The sequence below is a fragment of the Periplaneta americana genome, chromosome 7 (genome assembly GCF_040183065.1).
Source record: "Periplaneta americana isolate PAMFEO1 chromosome 7, P.americana_PAMFEO1_priV1, whole genome shotgun sequence".
In the NCBI taxonomy this organism is placed as follows: domain Eukaryota; kingdom Metazoa; phylum Arthropoda; class Insecta; order Blattodea; family Blattidae; genus Periplaneta; species Periplaneta americana.
In genome coordinates this window covers 67,557,049-67,573,439 of record NC_091123.1, presented here as the reverse complement: position 1 = coordinate 67,573,439, position 16,391 = coordinate 67,557,049, and the positions used below count along the sequence as shown (strand labels likewise).

The 16,391-nt window shown below is 34.8% G+C and overlaps 1 protein-coding gene across 5 annotated transcripts in view; it reads left to right on the top strand.

The window, feature by feature from the left end:
* LOC138703179 (uncharacterized) overlaps positions 1-16,391 on the top strand; it is a 141,868-nt gene that overhangs the window by 31,513 nt on the left and 93,964 nt on the right. For 3 of the 5 annotated variants that reach the window (XM_069830854.1, XM_069830853.1, XM_069830852.1), the window contains exons 3-4: positions 4,612-4,677; positions 14,990-15,127. The exons of 1 other annotated variant lie outside the window; for it this stretch is intronic. In XM_069830854.1, the coding sequence (XP_069686955.1) occupies positions 4,612-4,677; positions 14,990-15,127 (204 nt within the window). The remainder of the gene's footprint in view (positions 1-4,611; positions 4,678-14,989; positions 15,128-16,391) is intronic. One more of the 5 variants, XM_069830855.1, reaches the window with a different exon arrangement.

The window sequence follows — 16,391 nt, the reverse complement described above, 5'->3', positions numbered from 1 at the left end:
CAAACCTCCAGCAGTCTTAACAATTTTTTGTGGACCATTTTAGTGAGATACATTTATGTTATGTTCAGTCCTTAGTATATTTCATTTGTGTATCAGTCAGATATTAATGATCTTCAAGAAAGAAAAGCTGGTAATCTCAAGTCTTTGAGAATAAAAGAGAGGTTGAACCAAATGGAATTTTTTAAGTGTAATGTTGAAATCCTCTATGAAGGATGTCGAGAATATGTGGATGCAACCTTTAAATGAATTTTCTTGTTTTAACTGACTAGAAGATATACCTTGGGAAAATGTGGGATGATCTATGAAGTTGTTGGGTAAAGGTGTTCTTGAAATTTGAAGAAATTCATAGTCACATACGGTGGGAAATCTATATTGAACCAGAAGAAATGGTGCCAGTACATTGACTCATGTAGGAGTGAAGAACAGTTCAATGAGATTGTTAAGATAGTGCAGTTCTTTTTTCAGTGTCAGCTCATAATGCTTCTTCTGTTGAAAGATTATTTGATTATTCTCTGTAATACAGGCACAATGGACAAAGGAGAGGAATAGACTGACTGTTGATTTTGTGAAAGTAAAATTTAACTTCAGGCATTTGATGTGCAGAACATTTTTTGACTATTTGTGCCAATACAAGGAATTGTTAAAAAAAATTCAATCCAGTGAGAAATATACTTGGCTCTAAAATAATGCAATATTGTAAAAATTATCTTTCTAATGTTTGAGTCATATGTGTCTTCATATGTTTTAGGTCACATTCATTCCATACTAAAATGTTTGTCCAGGATTTTTTAAATTATTGTAAGAAGCTTTCAGTTCATTGAACTAAAATGTATCAGAAATAAAATATACTGTCAATTGGATAATGTATAATATATTACAGTTTCTTTCATTCAGTATTCAGAAAAATAAGTTGGTTGGTGCCGTTGGAGAAGGTGGTCCTCATTTCGGGATTTCAGAATAGGGTAATCATAACCATACCATACAAATAGATGGGAATTGATTAAGATAATCTCCTTTTAATTCTTCTATATCAGGAATAATACAAACAGGAGGATTTACATATTGAGCAGGGGTAATACTATCCTGTCTCATGCCTTCAACGGGATTGATACTTGTTGCCATTTTCCAAATATGTTTATGGCCTAGTTCTCCATCCTGCCCTACCCATTGGTCTAGGCCTTGGAGTCCAGAGGCAGCTAATATGGCTTCGTTTTGAATTACCAGATTCAGAGGAGGCAAACACAACAGGGATTTGAGGGCCCTGGTCGTGTAGTCCCAATGGTTCCTGTGATGCCTAACACACAAGCCATTGTATGGGATTCAACAAGTTCTCAGACCACCATACAACTGTTGCGTCATCTCCTCCTGAAGGAGGAATTTCATTCATGATTTCATGATATAGAACATATGGAATTAGGTTTTAAGAATTTCATAGCCTAGTGGTGGGAAAAGTAGCTCTTTTTCCAGAGTTGTTTCGAGTATCCAGGTTCAAAGACAGTACTATTTCCAAAGAACAGTTCCGAAATAACAGCAAGTTTCTGACAGAATGTAATAATTACCAAAATGTTATGTTGTTTTGGAAGTAGTTCAGTTTCCAAAATCCCAGATCGTAATACAATTCGAACCACGACACTGTTACAGTCAGATTTGTGTGCAGTAAATTATAGAAGCTAGAAAACTTTCTAATTTTTTTATCATTCCTTCTGTTAAATAAAGAATGTTAATATTCTGTGATATTAGTCTTTTAATTTTATTTATAATAAACATTGAGGCTAGTTGAGCTACATTTGTACTCTTATGTTATTGCCATATACATTTTTATAATTTTTTCTTCATTAGATATAGTAAAACAATGACTTTGGAATAATAACAGACAGAATCTTACAGTTTAAAGGGATTTTCCCTCAACTCAATATGAGCAAATGCTGGGTAACTTTCGGTGCTAGACCCCGGACTTATTTCACCGGCATCACCTTCATCTCATTCAGATGCTAAATAACCTAAGATGTTGATAAAGCGTCGTAAAATAACCTACTAAAATAAATACAGTTTAAAATTTTATTTATTCTTGTTGCTACGTATATTAATAGCAGACCATGTAAAGGAAGCTGACTGGCCAATCGGAGTGATTGTTTAATATTGAAACGCACCCTGCCAGTTCATTGGAATTAAAGATTTCCGTGCTCTCCCCATCATACTCACCTGTGAAGCAACTACTGTACATCCAAGGAAAACACTTTGGCTGGAACAGTAAAATTATGGTCTCTGAGAAAGTATTTGGAGCATTCCAGATAAAGTGGTTGGAAGGTATGTTAAATAGTGCTCAGTTTGCATGAGGAACAGTCCGTCAGAAACTCCTATTGTTATTTTTTATTTTATTTATTTATTGGAGCTTCCTCAATTTAGAGGCTGCCATTAGACAAAGGATACAAAACAATACAGAACAAATAGATGATGAGAGCTAAAAGAGTAAGAAAAAAGGCAAACAAATACACAAACAAACAATGGCAGTTTACAGAAGAAAAAAAATTTCAAGTAAAGAATCAATGAAAGCTAAGAAGGAAAAAGAAAAATGATAATGGTGCGTCAATTTTTTCCATACACTGAATTAGAGTCCATATAGGCGGTTCCGTAAAAGTTTGACTGACTCTTTAATTATGAGGAGGGCCAGTTCATTCAGAAAAGATTTGTGCAGTCCCAGGGTCTTACAGAATTTAGAAGAGAAGTTGGGTATCGTTCCTCTTGCTCCAAACATCAATCCCGTAACACTGATATTGTGAAGTTGGTATTTATCTTTATAATACGGGATGGTTGGAACGTAGATTGCTCGTTTCTCCTCATGTACGTCTTCGGGCTGTCCTTTGTACGTTTCAAACCTGATGGTGGGGTCGATTATCATACCCTGAGACAGGGATTCGCTAATGGCGATTATGTCAATTCGTCTGTTACTGCCATTGTCGGCGGTTCCGTGGACTTCTTCATAGACGGTGTATTTTAGTTTTCTGAGGGCATCGGCCAATTTAGTTCTAATTGCATGGTGCCTATGTATACGCAATGTTTCGCCATAAGGGCAGGCTCCCAGGACATGTCGACCTGCTCTTCCTTTTTTGGAACTGTTTTTTTCTCGGAACTGTTCCGAAATTACTGTTATATTATTTTACCCTATCTCTATCATATACTGATTCATTGTGAATGAAGACTGTGCTCCTGCTGAGCATCAGCTAAAAATTACAGAGTTAAAGTTACGTGGTACCTGCATACTGTACATGTTTGGATCCACCTACATATGCGAACAGTTGTTTTTGTTAATGAAAATAAGGAAATCTTAACACAGAAGTAATTCATCTGACTACAGTATACAAGGTTTCCTCAGTTCATGCACTACCCTGATCATAATGCCTAATATTGAGCAATTAATATGCAAGAAAGGGCCCAACAATCCCGCAAAACTAGCATTACAAATGATCAGTAAATATTTTCACTAAATGGTCCATTAATGCATTTGTGTTTGTTTTATTTTAAGTATTATATAAATATCATTTAATGAAAGATGGAGTGCAGTTCACCGTAACAGAGTTCAAGAATATGTTTATTTATTTACTAGAGCTTCCTCAAATTAGAGGCTGCCATTAGACAAAGCATACAAAACAATACAAGAACAAATAGATGATGAAAGATAACAGAGTAAGAAAAAAATAAACAAGTACACAAACAAACAAACAATGGCAGTATACAGAATAAAAAAAAAAAGTTACATGTAAAGAAGCGATGAAAGCTAATAAGAGAAAGAAAAAAGATAATGTTGCGCTAGTTTTTTCAGTACACTGAATTAGAGTCCATATGGATGGTTCCGTAAAAGTTTGACTGACTCTTTAATTATGAGGAGGGCCAGTTCATTCAGAAACGATTTGTGCAGTCCTATGGTCTTACAGAATTGGGAAGAGAAGTTAGGTATCATTCCTCTTGCTCCAAACATCAATTCCGTAACACTGATATCGTGAAGTTGGGATAGACTTTCATTTGCCATGTTTTGTAACTTTTTCTATCACATATTTTGCAATGAAGCACACATATGTAAAATACATAAACTAATATATGTTTTTTGTATTTTATGATGTAACAGTATAAAAGAAAAAGTGGAAATCTAAAATGCAGTATTTAGTTTTATTCGACTTTCATTACGTTCCTAAAGTAACAGTCTATTGATTTCATACATGTAAATACTTGTTTTAGGCGTTTACATTACTTTTAGTTTAAAGTGATAAATTTGAGAAACAATTATCACAAAAAAGGAGCTGCCACTGCAAACCACCCATGTCCAGCTTATCAGCACAGTGCCCGCTGCAGCGAAGCATCAGTGTAGCAGGCGGCACGTCACACTGTGATGATGGTGACTGATGTAAACCAAAGCTAGGTTCTGGCAAATGTCAAGTGACTGACTGCATAATGTAGCTTATTTTATATTTGTTTGTATATTTTAATGGAATGTACATTTTAAATTAAATCTTGTAAAAAGTTTCTTTAGTTTCAGTATGAATCTATTGCTTTGATAACGAAATAACTTCTTCTGAATGTTTTTTAATGTACTAAACTCCTAACCCTCTTTCGTAGACAAAGCAAAGCCGATTGTGCAGCATGAAGCCTTTGGTTGCTATTGTACTTGCAGTGGATTTTAAGGTAATTCGAGAGTTAGTACAAGATGTGCTCTATATGTATGTATTTCATGTTTCATTTTTTGTTTGTTATTAATTGTCTAAAGTTATGCGCTGCTTCTGAAAAGATGAAGTGGAGAATAACATTTTCTTATTCTAACAAGATATGAATATTTGATTGTACAGACCCAGAAACAAAATTTGTCCACCTGAATTTTCCAAGTTCCAGTTATAACATACTGCGCATGCTCAGCTCAGTAAGCAGTGCTCTGTAACTGGAACTTGGAAAATTCAGGTGGCTCAAATTTTGTTTCTGGGTCTGTATCTTTGAACAAGATATTTCGTGACTGTCAAAAATGTCGTTCACATGCATTCTGACAAATTTACTACGATTTTTTTGTACTTCATTTAATGAAAATGCTGTTTTGGTGATTGTGTTAAAAGCATAAGTAACAGTGTGATATAAATTGCACATATTTTATCATCATAAATGCTACTAAGTATAAACCTACTAGTATTGAAGGAAATTTTATGAAAAATTATGGGACATCTGATGTATCTGGGAAGAAATGTATTTTTTTCATGTTAGACATCAATTACAGAAACAGTGAATTAGTGTGCACCAAACTGACAGAAAGCGTACTTCAGAAACAAAACACTGAACATTATATCATTTAATTTGTTAATGCTATAATGATTAACACACAACATTGGTGCAAAGTTGATTGCCACTATTTCAGTATGATTTTGAAAAATGCACCACTTTTTGCCTTATCTTCTAGATTGCTAACATTGGACATATGCTGCTTTTTGCTCTGTCGTATAATACTAATTTTCTGAAAAATAATTCATGTAGATAGTTGTAAATATATTAATTGTGTGTGAGGAATGTTTTATTGGACTCCTCATTTTGTAGATGGTAACTTATTTCTGTGACGAAATATGTTCAGAATGTTGTTGGAGAGGTTAAATAGCATGTTGTAGCCGATTTAAGTGAACACCATATTTTAACGTTTTGGTGGCTACTTCATTCACACACAACCCCCAGTATGTCTGGAGGACCACATCTGCTTTTGGTCGACGGGTCTACTAGACCTAGTTGGGAGATCTTGTTGATCACCAGCTTTCCCTCCTTAAGCCACTGGAGGACGATTTTAGTGCCATAACAGGTCAGATGTTCAGAATTTTTTATTTATATTGCATCATTTAACATATCTTATGTACGAAAACAGCTTGAAAAGAAAATTGTCCAAGCCAATTTTGAGTAGAATAACATTTTGTGCAAATGTAACATTTGCTCAGTGATGTAGAAGGAAATTCTGTATACAGATCGACAAAATGTCTGTAGCGTTATCAGCTGTCAATGTCTCCTTTGTTTATTGTTTATCCAGTTTATAATTCAGTTCACCCTGAAGGAAGTATCTCATTACAGGAATAGTCATTGGTGTATAAGAAGTGCCATAATTAACTTGAAATTACATTCGTGATCTACATTCTAAGTAATATTTTACTTTACTGAAGAAAAAAAATGTAAACCCATTAAATATTCTATTTCATTTGTCACTTTGCCTTATCAAAGAAATCTAACTATAAATTATGTTATAGTCAGTTTGGAGTAAATTGTCATTCTGTATTATCTTTGAAAAAAACTATAATTTTGTAGTAAAATAGATTGTTTATCTTCTATAATATTAGTCCCTGACTCTTGAATACTGGTACGTACTGTGAACAGAACCTGCCCAGTAATTTAGGATTAATGATTGCACATTGCATGCTAAAGTCTCATTCTAGATATCAGGAATACTGAAGACACGTGTTCCCATGAAAATTTCGAAGTATTTTTTACGCCATGATTCTTCACCCCTTCTTCAGAATATAAAAAATATTAAATAAAAATCTTTCTTCATTACATAGGGTTTAAATCAGGCCTGTCCAGTCTTTGAGCCCCAGGTGCGCTATTTAGCTGTGCCAGTGCGCCGACAAGCACTGCAGCATGCCGAGGCTCCACCACGCGACTATCAGAGTAGTAGTGGGGACAACCACAAACTCCAAAAATGGCTTGACTGATTTGGCGATTTTTAAAGATATTTTGTAGTTCGTATGGAGAGAGGCTCATCATTTCAGATTCCTGCAAAAGCAAACTCACTACGAGAGTGTCAAGCTGCCATGAGGGTGGTTGCACGCACAAAATGGACACAATTTAAAACCACTTACCTCTATGTGTGCTGTCAACTGTAAACCTGCTTAAGTTCGCTCAGCATCATTTCATGATCAACGCCTACCAGAATGCCGTAAGCAGTGGCATATGCAGAATATTGTGAAGGGGGTGTGGTCATTAATAAAATTGTTAACAACGGAAATTTTAATGCACTAGTTTCCGAAATAAATGACTTACAGGTGATCTGAATCACCCATTGTCTTTTCGTACGTTTTCTCATTGAAAGAGTAGTAATTAATAAAAACGTATCTTATGAAAGTTGTTTGTTTTGAAGAGCTCTATCAAATGATACCATATTTGACCACGACTCTCATTTGAAATTTTAAAGTAATACGCCACTGACTCTACTGCCTGTTAAGGCTGATTGATGAAATCAAGCTCAAGTGAAAGTTCACATGTGCTTTAGTAATAAATATTTTTATCTCGAAAATTTTAATGCATTAGTTTCTGAAATAAATTACTATTACATGTGGTCTGAATCACCCTGCATATTTATACTTTATATGTGTATGTTATAAATAGTAACCAATCAATTAGTGGAAAAGTGCATTGAAACAGATGGCCATCATTTCCAACACGGGTTACCACTTTTTACTTTTCAGAAATAGAAACAAAATTTATGGATTCTCCCTCCCAAGTTTTTTTAACTTAATAGCTGCGTACTGCTTTACACAAAACATCAAATTACTTCTTGTCTTAATAGGTAATGCAAAGAACTTTATGAGACACATTAATCTCTGCCTCTGTGCAGTGTCACAGTTTGTGGTGAGGGGATGAGAGATAGCAAAAGGTTGTACTAATCTGCGAGAAAAAGTATGTCTAAACTCTCACCTTACACTCAGGCAATCAGTGACCAGAGCATTGGAATGAAGGAACCAGGTATTTTTTGTTTTGCTTTTAGTACTCTGACATCTACGACCAAAATAAGCTACTTGAAACTCAACAGCCAGTTGCTGGCAGAGATATAATGCAACATCTGTACTTTCATTTAACAGTGCTTCCACTTATTTTTTTATTTATTTATTTATTTTTTTGCTTCTAGCAGATTCCAACAGTTTTTTCTCAGTTTTTAACTTGTGTATGAAGTCTGAACAAGTCATATTAGTGTTCGCGTAGGCTTCCGGAGCTGGTGTACAGGTCTCTGGATAAACTTCGGGGCTTATACCACGTTGTCTTGGTGTTGGTGGCTGATGTTTTGACCATTGTGTTGTGGTCATCTTCAGAGCTGTGCGAGCTTGTATATATATATATATATATATATACACAAGCTCGCACACTATTTCTTTATCCAACTTGCTCAGCTCTGAAAGATGACACAACACAGCAGTCGAAACGTCAGTCACAAACACCAAGACAATGCGGTATAAGCCCCGAAGTTTATCCAGAGACCAAGTCATATTAATGTTTGTATTGATGAGAAGTTCTGCTTTGATCGAATCAACAGAACACTTGTTCCTAACATTTGTTCACTTTAAAGTCTTATGAAAGAAAACCCTCTCTACATAGGCATTGGAGGGTGGTAAGGCAAGACACATGACACCACCTCTACCAAAGCAGGCAGGTGGCACTGCTTAAAATTCTCCATCCACTTCAAGCCCACATTGTTGCCCCCTTTGCCTTCTAAAACGTTTGACAGTACGTTTTTAAGACACTATAGTTTACACAAACAGGGCTTTCATATTGACACTAATTCGCAGTTCAGTAGCTGCTGCTTGAACGTTTTTAAAGAAATTCGATAGTTTCCTTTTAATGATAATGGTTCAAGTTTGTGTAGGGAGTTGTTTTCAGAAAAATCGAAGTTCTTCTGAAGATAGAAGATAGCATTTTCATTAGGCCTAAACTTACAAAATCACTTTCTGGTGATTTTATAACATTGGAGTCAGCTTTACTTCTTATGAGTAGGTCTATATATGCCCTATAAAGAACAGTATTCATGTATTAAAATAAATCACATGTAATAAAATGGGGGAAATTATTTTAGTGAATTAAATTATAAAAGTCCCAGAAATAGGGGCATTTAGTGTCCTGAATGACGTTCTGGTGGGCTCCAGACAATGAAGTCAAAATCGGTATGAGTGGCAAGCCTGTTTTCAACATATGCTGCAGCTGTCTATTGCAGATCATCTTTTAAATTGACCACTGTATTTAGCCATGCTTTGAATTATAAAAATAGCAATATTGACTGTTATTAATTTTTGCTGCTGCTGCTGTTGCTTCTGCTTTTGCTTGATATAAGGAACCCACCAAAGATACTGGTAGAACAAAAATTATTATTATTATTTTATAATTGAAAATATTCGAATGGAATTAGAAACTAATAGCATAATGGAAAACCATTGATAATAATTAATATTTCAGAATGGTATACGCACTTACAGAGAATGGGTCAAAGCTCTATGTCTTTAAAGCTGCTTCATTATCAACTCATTGGAACTACAAGAGTAGAAAGACCAAAGAAATTCTGTCAGGAATAACTGACGACGATGATGAGTATACTACTACTCCTACTACTACTACTACTACTACTACTACTACTACTACTACTACTACTACTACTACTACTACTACTACTACTACTGCTACTGCTACTGCTACTGCTTTCAATATCAAATGATTAGTGAAAACACGGAAATTTTACTTGAAGCAAGTAAAGAGATAGGTTTGGAAGTAAATCCTGAAAAGTCAAAGTATATTTTTTTATTAGATTATTTTACGACACTTTATCAACATCTTAGGTTATTTAGTGTCTGAGTGAGATTAAGGTGAAAATGGTGGTGAAATGAGTCTGGGGTCCAGCACCGAAAGTTACCCAGCATTTGCTCATATTGAATTGAGGGAAAACCCCCGAAAAAAACCTCAACCAAGTAACTTACCCCGACCAGGAATCAAACCCGGGCCATCTGGTTTTGCGACCAGACACGTTAATCATTACTCCAGAGGTGTGGACTCAAAGTATATGATTGTCTCGTGACAAGAATATTGTACGAAATGGAAATATAAAAATTGGAGATTTATCCTTTGAAGAGGTGGAAAAATTCAAATATCGGGAGGAAGTTAAATGCAGAATAAGTATGGGAAATGCCTGTTATTAATCGACTGAGAAGCTTTTATCATCCAGTCTGCTCTTAAAAAAGCTGAAAGTTAGAATTTATAAAACAATTATATTACCGGTTGTTCTGTATGGTTATGAAACTTGGACTCTCACTTTGAAAGAGGAACAGAGGTTAAGGGTGTTTGAGAATAAGGTGCTTAGGAAAATATTTGGGGCTAAGAGGGATGAAGTTACAGGAGAATGGAGAAAGTTACACAATGCAGAACTGCACTCATTGTATTCTTCGCCTGACATAATTAGGAACATTAAATCCAGACGTTTGAAATGGGCAGGGTATGTAGCACATATGGGCGAATCCAGAAATGTATATAGTGTTAGTTGAGAGGCCAGAGGGAAAAAGTTCTTTGGGGTGGCTGAGACGTAGACGAGTGGATAATATTAAAATGGATTTGAGGGAGATGGGATATGATGATAGGAATTAATCTTGCTCAGGATAGAGACAGATAGCAGGCTTATGTGAATGTGGCAATGAACCTGCGGGCAGGTTCCTTAAAAGCCATTTGTAAGTAAGTTATGTTCAATATAATGGGACCTTTACAGTTGTGAAATCTTCTGGAAAAATATGCATATGTCAGAACTATAAGAAAATCAAGTACACTCATTGGCATAAGGTGAAATACCATACTAAAAGAAAAAAAGTATCAGTTCGTATCATAATGATAAGTGAATTGTGGGTTTCATATTATTTTTGTGTTTACCAGCAATATTTAAATGGAGGGGGGAAGTCCTTTTATAAACAGATATATCCATTTAATTGTTGTAATGGTTTCATTTGTTTTCCCATGGTTTTTATGGATACTGCACATAAAGCAGTAACAATAAACATTTGTGATGGAGAACCTTAATTGTTGTATGAATTGCATCACACAGAATGTAAGGAAGTCGTAGGTTATTGTTAATACTGTCTTGTCATTTTGTCACAGATTCAGCCAATTTAAAGTGATCGCTTCCTTGAAATAATTCTACGTCCTGAAGATGCTGCAAAAACAGTTGCATTAATTGAGGATGGAAGGAGCTTCAGATATGTCGCTCATACACTTGGTGCATCATTAGATTCCATCCAGTGGACTCTAAAACAGTATTGGGAACTTCAGGTCAATTGCAGAAGGCATGTTGAGATGGTAGTAGAGCACTACAGTGACAGATGATAGGTTATTCAACTGCAGGCTTTGGAGGATCGAAATACAACTCAGTAGTTGAATTGCAAAATTGTCTCCAAGTGTCAGAAGTCAGTGTAAGTGAATGAACAATAAGACGAAGATTATATGAATGGCGTTTGAAGGCCTGAAGACCTAATACAGGTTCGCAATTGACAAGACATCACGTTGCATGACTTGGATTTACAGATCAACAGCAGGACGGACATTGGTGCACTGGAATGATCTATTATTCACTCTTGAATCAAGATTCTGCTTAAGATTGCCAGATACGAGGGCGAGAGTTTGAAGGAGGACATGCAAATGATTTTCACCATGCACAATGTTGGACAAGATAGCCCACAATGCAGGTTTAGTTATGGTGTGGGATGAGTCAAATTCAGAGGCAAATAAGAGCTTGCCATCATTAAAAATGGCTCCTTTTCTGAGCATCTACTGTAGATCCTGAGTGAGCAAGTTGTGTGTATTTGTTTTTGGATGAAGTTGGTATTCGCTGTATGAATTGTCTTGCACATAATCCCTATTTCAATGTCACTGAGCACATACAGTACATGTTGGAAAGAGAATCCGTCATCGAAATTGTGTCCTTGAAAACTGGCTTATCTTAGAGTCGTACTACTGCAACAATGACAGGATATCTCATAGTGGACAGCATGAAATGCTTTAATGAATTTGATCAAGCAGAATGGAGGCTGTAATTAGAGCAAGAGGGGTGAACACTCATAATTGACTGAGTATGTCATCCAAAAAATCACTGCACATTTGAACAATTATGGAAGAGGTTGTCTAATTTGTGAAATACATTGAAAATGAACTATGTTTTCAGTAACAACAACTTACAAAGAACTCTCAGAAGTGAAAACAATCAGTAAGGAAAAAATCATGAAATTTGTTTGTTCATATTGTAAGCATAATAAAACAATATTATGGATTTATTAATTTGTCCTACAGAATAATATCTGTAATATTGACAATTAATATTAGAGGAGAAAAATTCGCTCCGGCACCGGGGATCGAACCCGGGTCCTTGGTTCTACATACCAAGCGCTCTGACCACTGAGCTACGCCGAATTCAATCCACAGCACCGGGTTCGATCCCTGGCGCCGGAGCGAATTTTTCTCCTCTAATGTTAATAATCAAACAAGTTCACAAAAAAGTGTTTAAGTATTTTTTTGGTGATAGTATAAAAATAAAGTAGTTGAAAATTGGAAGAACAACATCGGTTGAATAATGTAAATATAGATCACATGCTGCTGCATCAAATTTACATATTTAAACGCTCTTTATGGTAATTTTACAACTTCGTTTGTAATTTGCTGAAGCTAATAGCATGGCATTGTTCCTTGTTCAAAAAAGCCGAAAATACTCTTGTCAACATTTTGATCTAATGTAATTTTCCTGAATATTAACATTTCCTTTTTAATCAATGTGTTAATGTGTCTCAATCTAACCACTAGGGAATGTGACTTGAAATTTCTAATGCAGAAGTAAATAATCTTAATTTAGAAGAATTGTGTGCACTTGAAAAATTGAAAGTAGAAATTCGAGAGTTTGAAGCCAGGATGCTCTTTTTTAATACTATTTACTGCATTCTTATAGTGTATTTTATTGAAATTTCAAATAGATTTATTGTACTATATTTTGTAGGCTACAATTACTGTACATATTTAATCCCAGTTACTCTATTGACCTGAATATAAGATGATCTCACATACAAGACAACCCTGAATTTTTTTAAGGGTATCTTAACAGTATTTTAAATGTTAGGCTGCATTTTAAGACGAGTATAATTTTTATAAGTACCGGTATATTTTAAGGTAAAAAACCTTGTATTATATTCAGGCCCTTATGGTGCATCAATTTTCTTTTTCCTTTCAATTTCACATAACAATTCAATTAAACTACAATCTTATTCAGAACATAAGAAAATTTATAACTTTTTATTAAATAACAAATACATACAGGAACTGTAGATGACAAAATACAGTACAATATTTACTTTGAATTTTAATAGGAAATATTACATGGACACAGTGAATAGTATAAAAGAGGATATCGTAGTTTCGAACTTACGCTTTCAATTCTTCAAGCACACATACTTCCACTTGGCCAAGCTTACCTATCTTCTGCACTAGTGTTATTAGTCTCAAGTTTGTTAACTGTTTCATTAGACAGTGATGTCATGTCACTCAAAGTTAAAGTCTCTTTTTAAGAAAAGTAAGTCTCTGGCTTTTTTTTTTTTTTTTAACTAATGGCAGGTATTTGACTGATCATCATACACCCATGTGAAGGCAGTTGTATAGACCAATTTACCAGCAGAATTATTGCCCAGGGTGCACCATAGGACATTGATCTGTGCTCCACCGTGATGAGATGAGATGATGATGGAGATTTGTTGGGATGTCACTGGGTAACCAGAACCAAAATATTGATTACGGTATTTTCGAATTGATTTTAGTCAAGGAATAACATTGTGCTGCTCTCTTGCACGAATTACGGACCTCTTATCTAGTAACAAACAATGTGTATGTCGCGAATTTTTTATATCCTTAAGGTTTTTTTTAAATTTACTGTAACTCATTTGGGTGCTTTTTCGAGCTGACATTAAATGGACACTTTGTGGGACTCTGTGACCTGTGGCCCGCATGATGCACAGCCTCCCATTAAGAAGGTACTATGTATATTGACAATAGAAGAAAACATTTTTATCCTAGGTAGAGTAAACGCAAGAAGAGCTTGCCACGGAAAGCTGCACGAACTTCTGGAAATGTTCGGGTACACTCGACCTCGCTTCGATTTGATTGGCAAACTGTCGACAGTTCTCAGTCGTCTGCTGGCTTGATGTTTCGAGTGAGATTTATCACAGCGCATGTAATGGAACCTAAACCTTGTTGCAGAGTAGCTAATAACATAACATTGTTGAAAATACAGAAGCACGAATTCTTTTACATATAAAATCACTGAATGAAATTACAAAGGTGTTATAAGAAATATGTGATCGTGTAATAATTGATATTTGACATTGTAATAAAATACTAATAACTAATACTATGTGATTTTATTAAAATGTTCCGATAACTAGCGTGGTACTATGGTCGATTTATTTTAATCTGTATATACTCCTTACGTTATGAGCGGTGCCTGTTTCGTTTTTCATACATTTATAAACGTTATAAATAATTCCCTAGTTTGTGTAACGTTTTATTAGCACTTCCTAATTTAGAGCCAACGGGGGGCATTGTTAAGTACATAGAATGTTATACAGAACTCTTTTATTTTACAAACACACTTTAAACTATATAAAAATCCTGATATGAGGGATAAAACGCAGAATATGTAACGCATACGCTGGCTTCTACCCGCTCTGCACAATACATTTCACGATACAAACAGCTCAAGACCGCGCTTTCAAATGTGCCCTGTAATCAGTATTACGTCATTCATAGCAGCCCTGTGACAAGCATGACGGCACGAGGACCGAATATCGTTCTCTGTGCATCAGTCAAATGGGCAAGCTTTCTTTGCACTTCCTCTAGGAAGGTTGTCGTGAAACACTGAAACTGCATATCGTAACTGTTGTATATGCTTCAGCAAGTTATTAACAGTACTAAATTGGTGGTGCAAGTATGAGCTATTCACAGCTGGAAAACCTTTTATCTGTCTCCATGCTTTTATATACTTTCTTGATATCTTTTGCCTGTTTAAGTTAATGCATTATTGTGGATGCACTTGACTTTCCTTAGTTTGTTATATATTTTCCTTGGTGAAGTCTTAAAGCAGAAAGTATTAAACCATTAGATTTTCTCCACTGTAAATAGATTAACTGTAAATGTGCATGTTTATTTTCAGGCACATAAGGTGGAAGTAGCTCTGGTAGATACTAGTGGTCCAGAAGATATCCACATCAATGATGTGTTAGAACGTGAAGGACTGGCACAGTTTATGACAAGCAGACAGCCACAGCCACCACCACCCCCAGTCCAAAGGGTAACTCTCTTGCAACAAATTCTGAAGTTTCGTAATAAGTAGAAATTTAATGATTTTTAACAATTATTGCCGTTTAATTTTTTTGAAGTTGCTGACTTTCTAACAGAGAAAGAATTTAGAATTATGTAACTCCATCACTAAACAATTAACACATTCTTTCTCTTACATTTTATTCAGTTTTCTGGAATAGTGATTTTCAGAATGATTGACTGCTCTTCACATGCAGAATTATACAGTTGTTGTGAATATAATGTTGAATTGACATTCTGTATGTTTATTTTCAATCATGTTATATAATCTATTATTAAAACAGCTCCAGTGTCTACTTTAGTTTTCTAGAACCTTTCACACTACAGCAGAAAGAAGAAACTACAAAATCAGAATTTATGCAGCATATGATTATCTAGCGCATCACATATACTATATCAGAATTCTTCGCTCCTATAACTCTTATGAATGCTCAAAACTTATTATTAAATATATCGATTTAAAGAAAAAAAAATTTGAGCTAGGCAAGTTCATACCAAGAAAGAAGGGAAATTACGTAAAAGTGAACTACTACGTATTATTCAAAACACACAGACTATTGGAATATTGACGATCAGAATAACTCTGTACCAATCCATAATGATATCAAGTGGCATACAAATAGAATTGGTACAACAGTCCTTAAAAATAAGAACTCACTTCCTTTCATATCTGGTCTGTACTTATAGTATTATGTCCACTAAACGTTCTTCCTCATTATCATTGCAGAGTTTGCATTTATAATTGAATAGCTAAATGGAAAAATGTCGGAAGCACCAAATTAAAATTTTACAGTAACGGAAAAAGAAATATTTATGCTTAGCATTGTAACGTTTTCTTACAACCTCCTAGATTTTACAGACTATATTTAAGGTTGCATTTCAATTTTCAATCAACAGAGTTCACACAGTATAATACAGAGTACATGCAACATGTTTATATTAAAATATTGCAGTAGGAAATAAATTGTCTCTTGCAACATCTTTCTGTTTAGCCATTCAATTATTAATAAAATGCTGTGCAGAAAGTTGGAATATTTTCTTAAAGGAAAGGATTGCCTTAGATACTAACATAGACAATACTTGCTGGGTTATTCTACATATTATTCATAGAAAATTTCCATTAAATTGCATATTTTTACATATTAGCAGTAGCTTTGCTTCATACTAATAAAATGAATTATTTGTTAAGTTCTGAAATTTAAATTTTGGCATTCTTATTGAATATTGTATTGTAG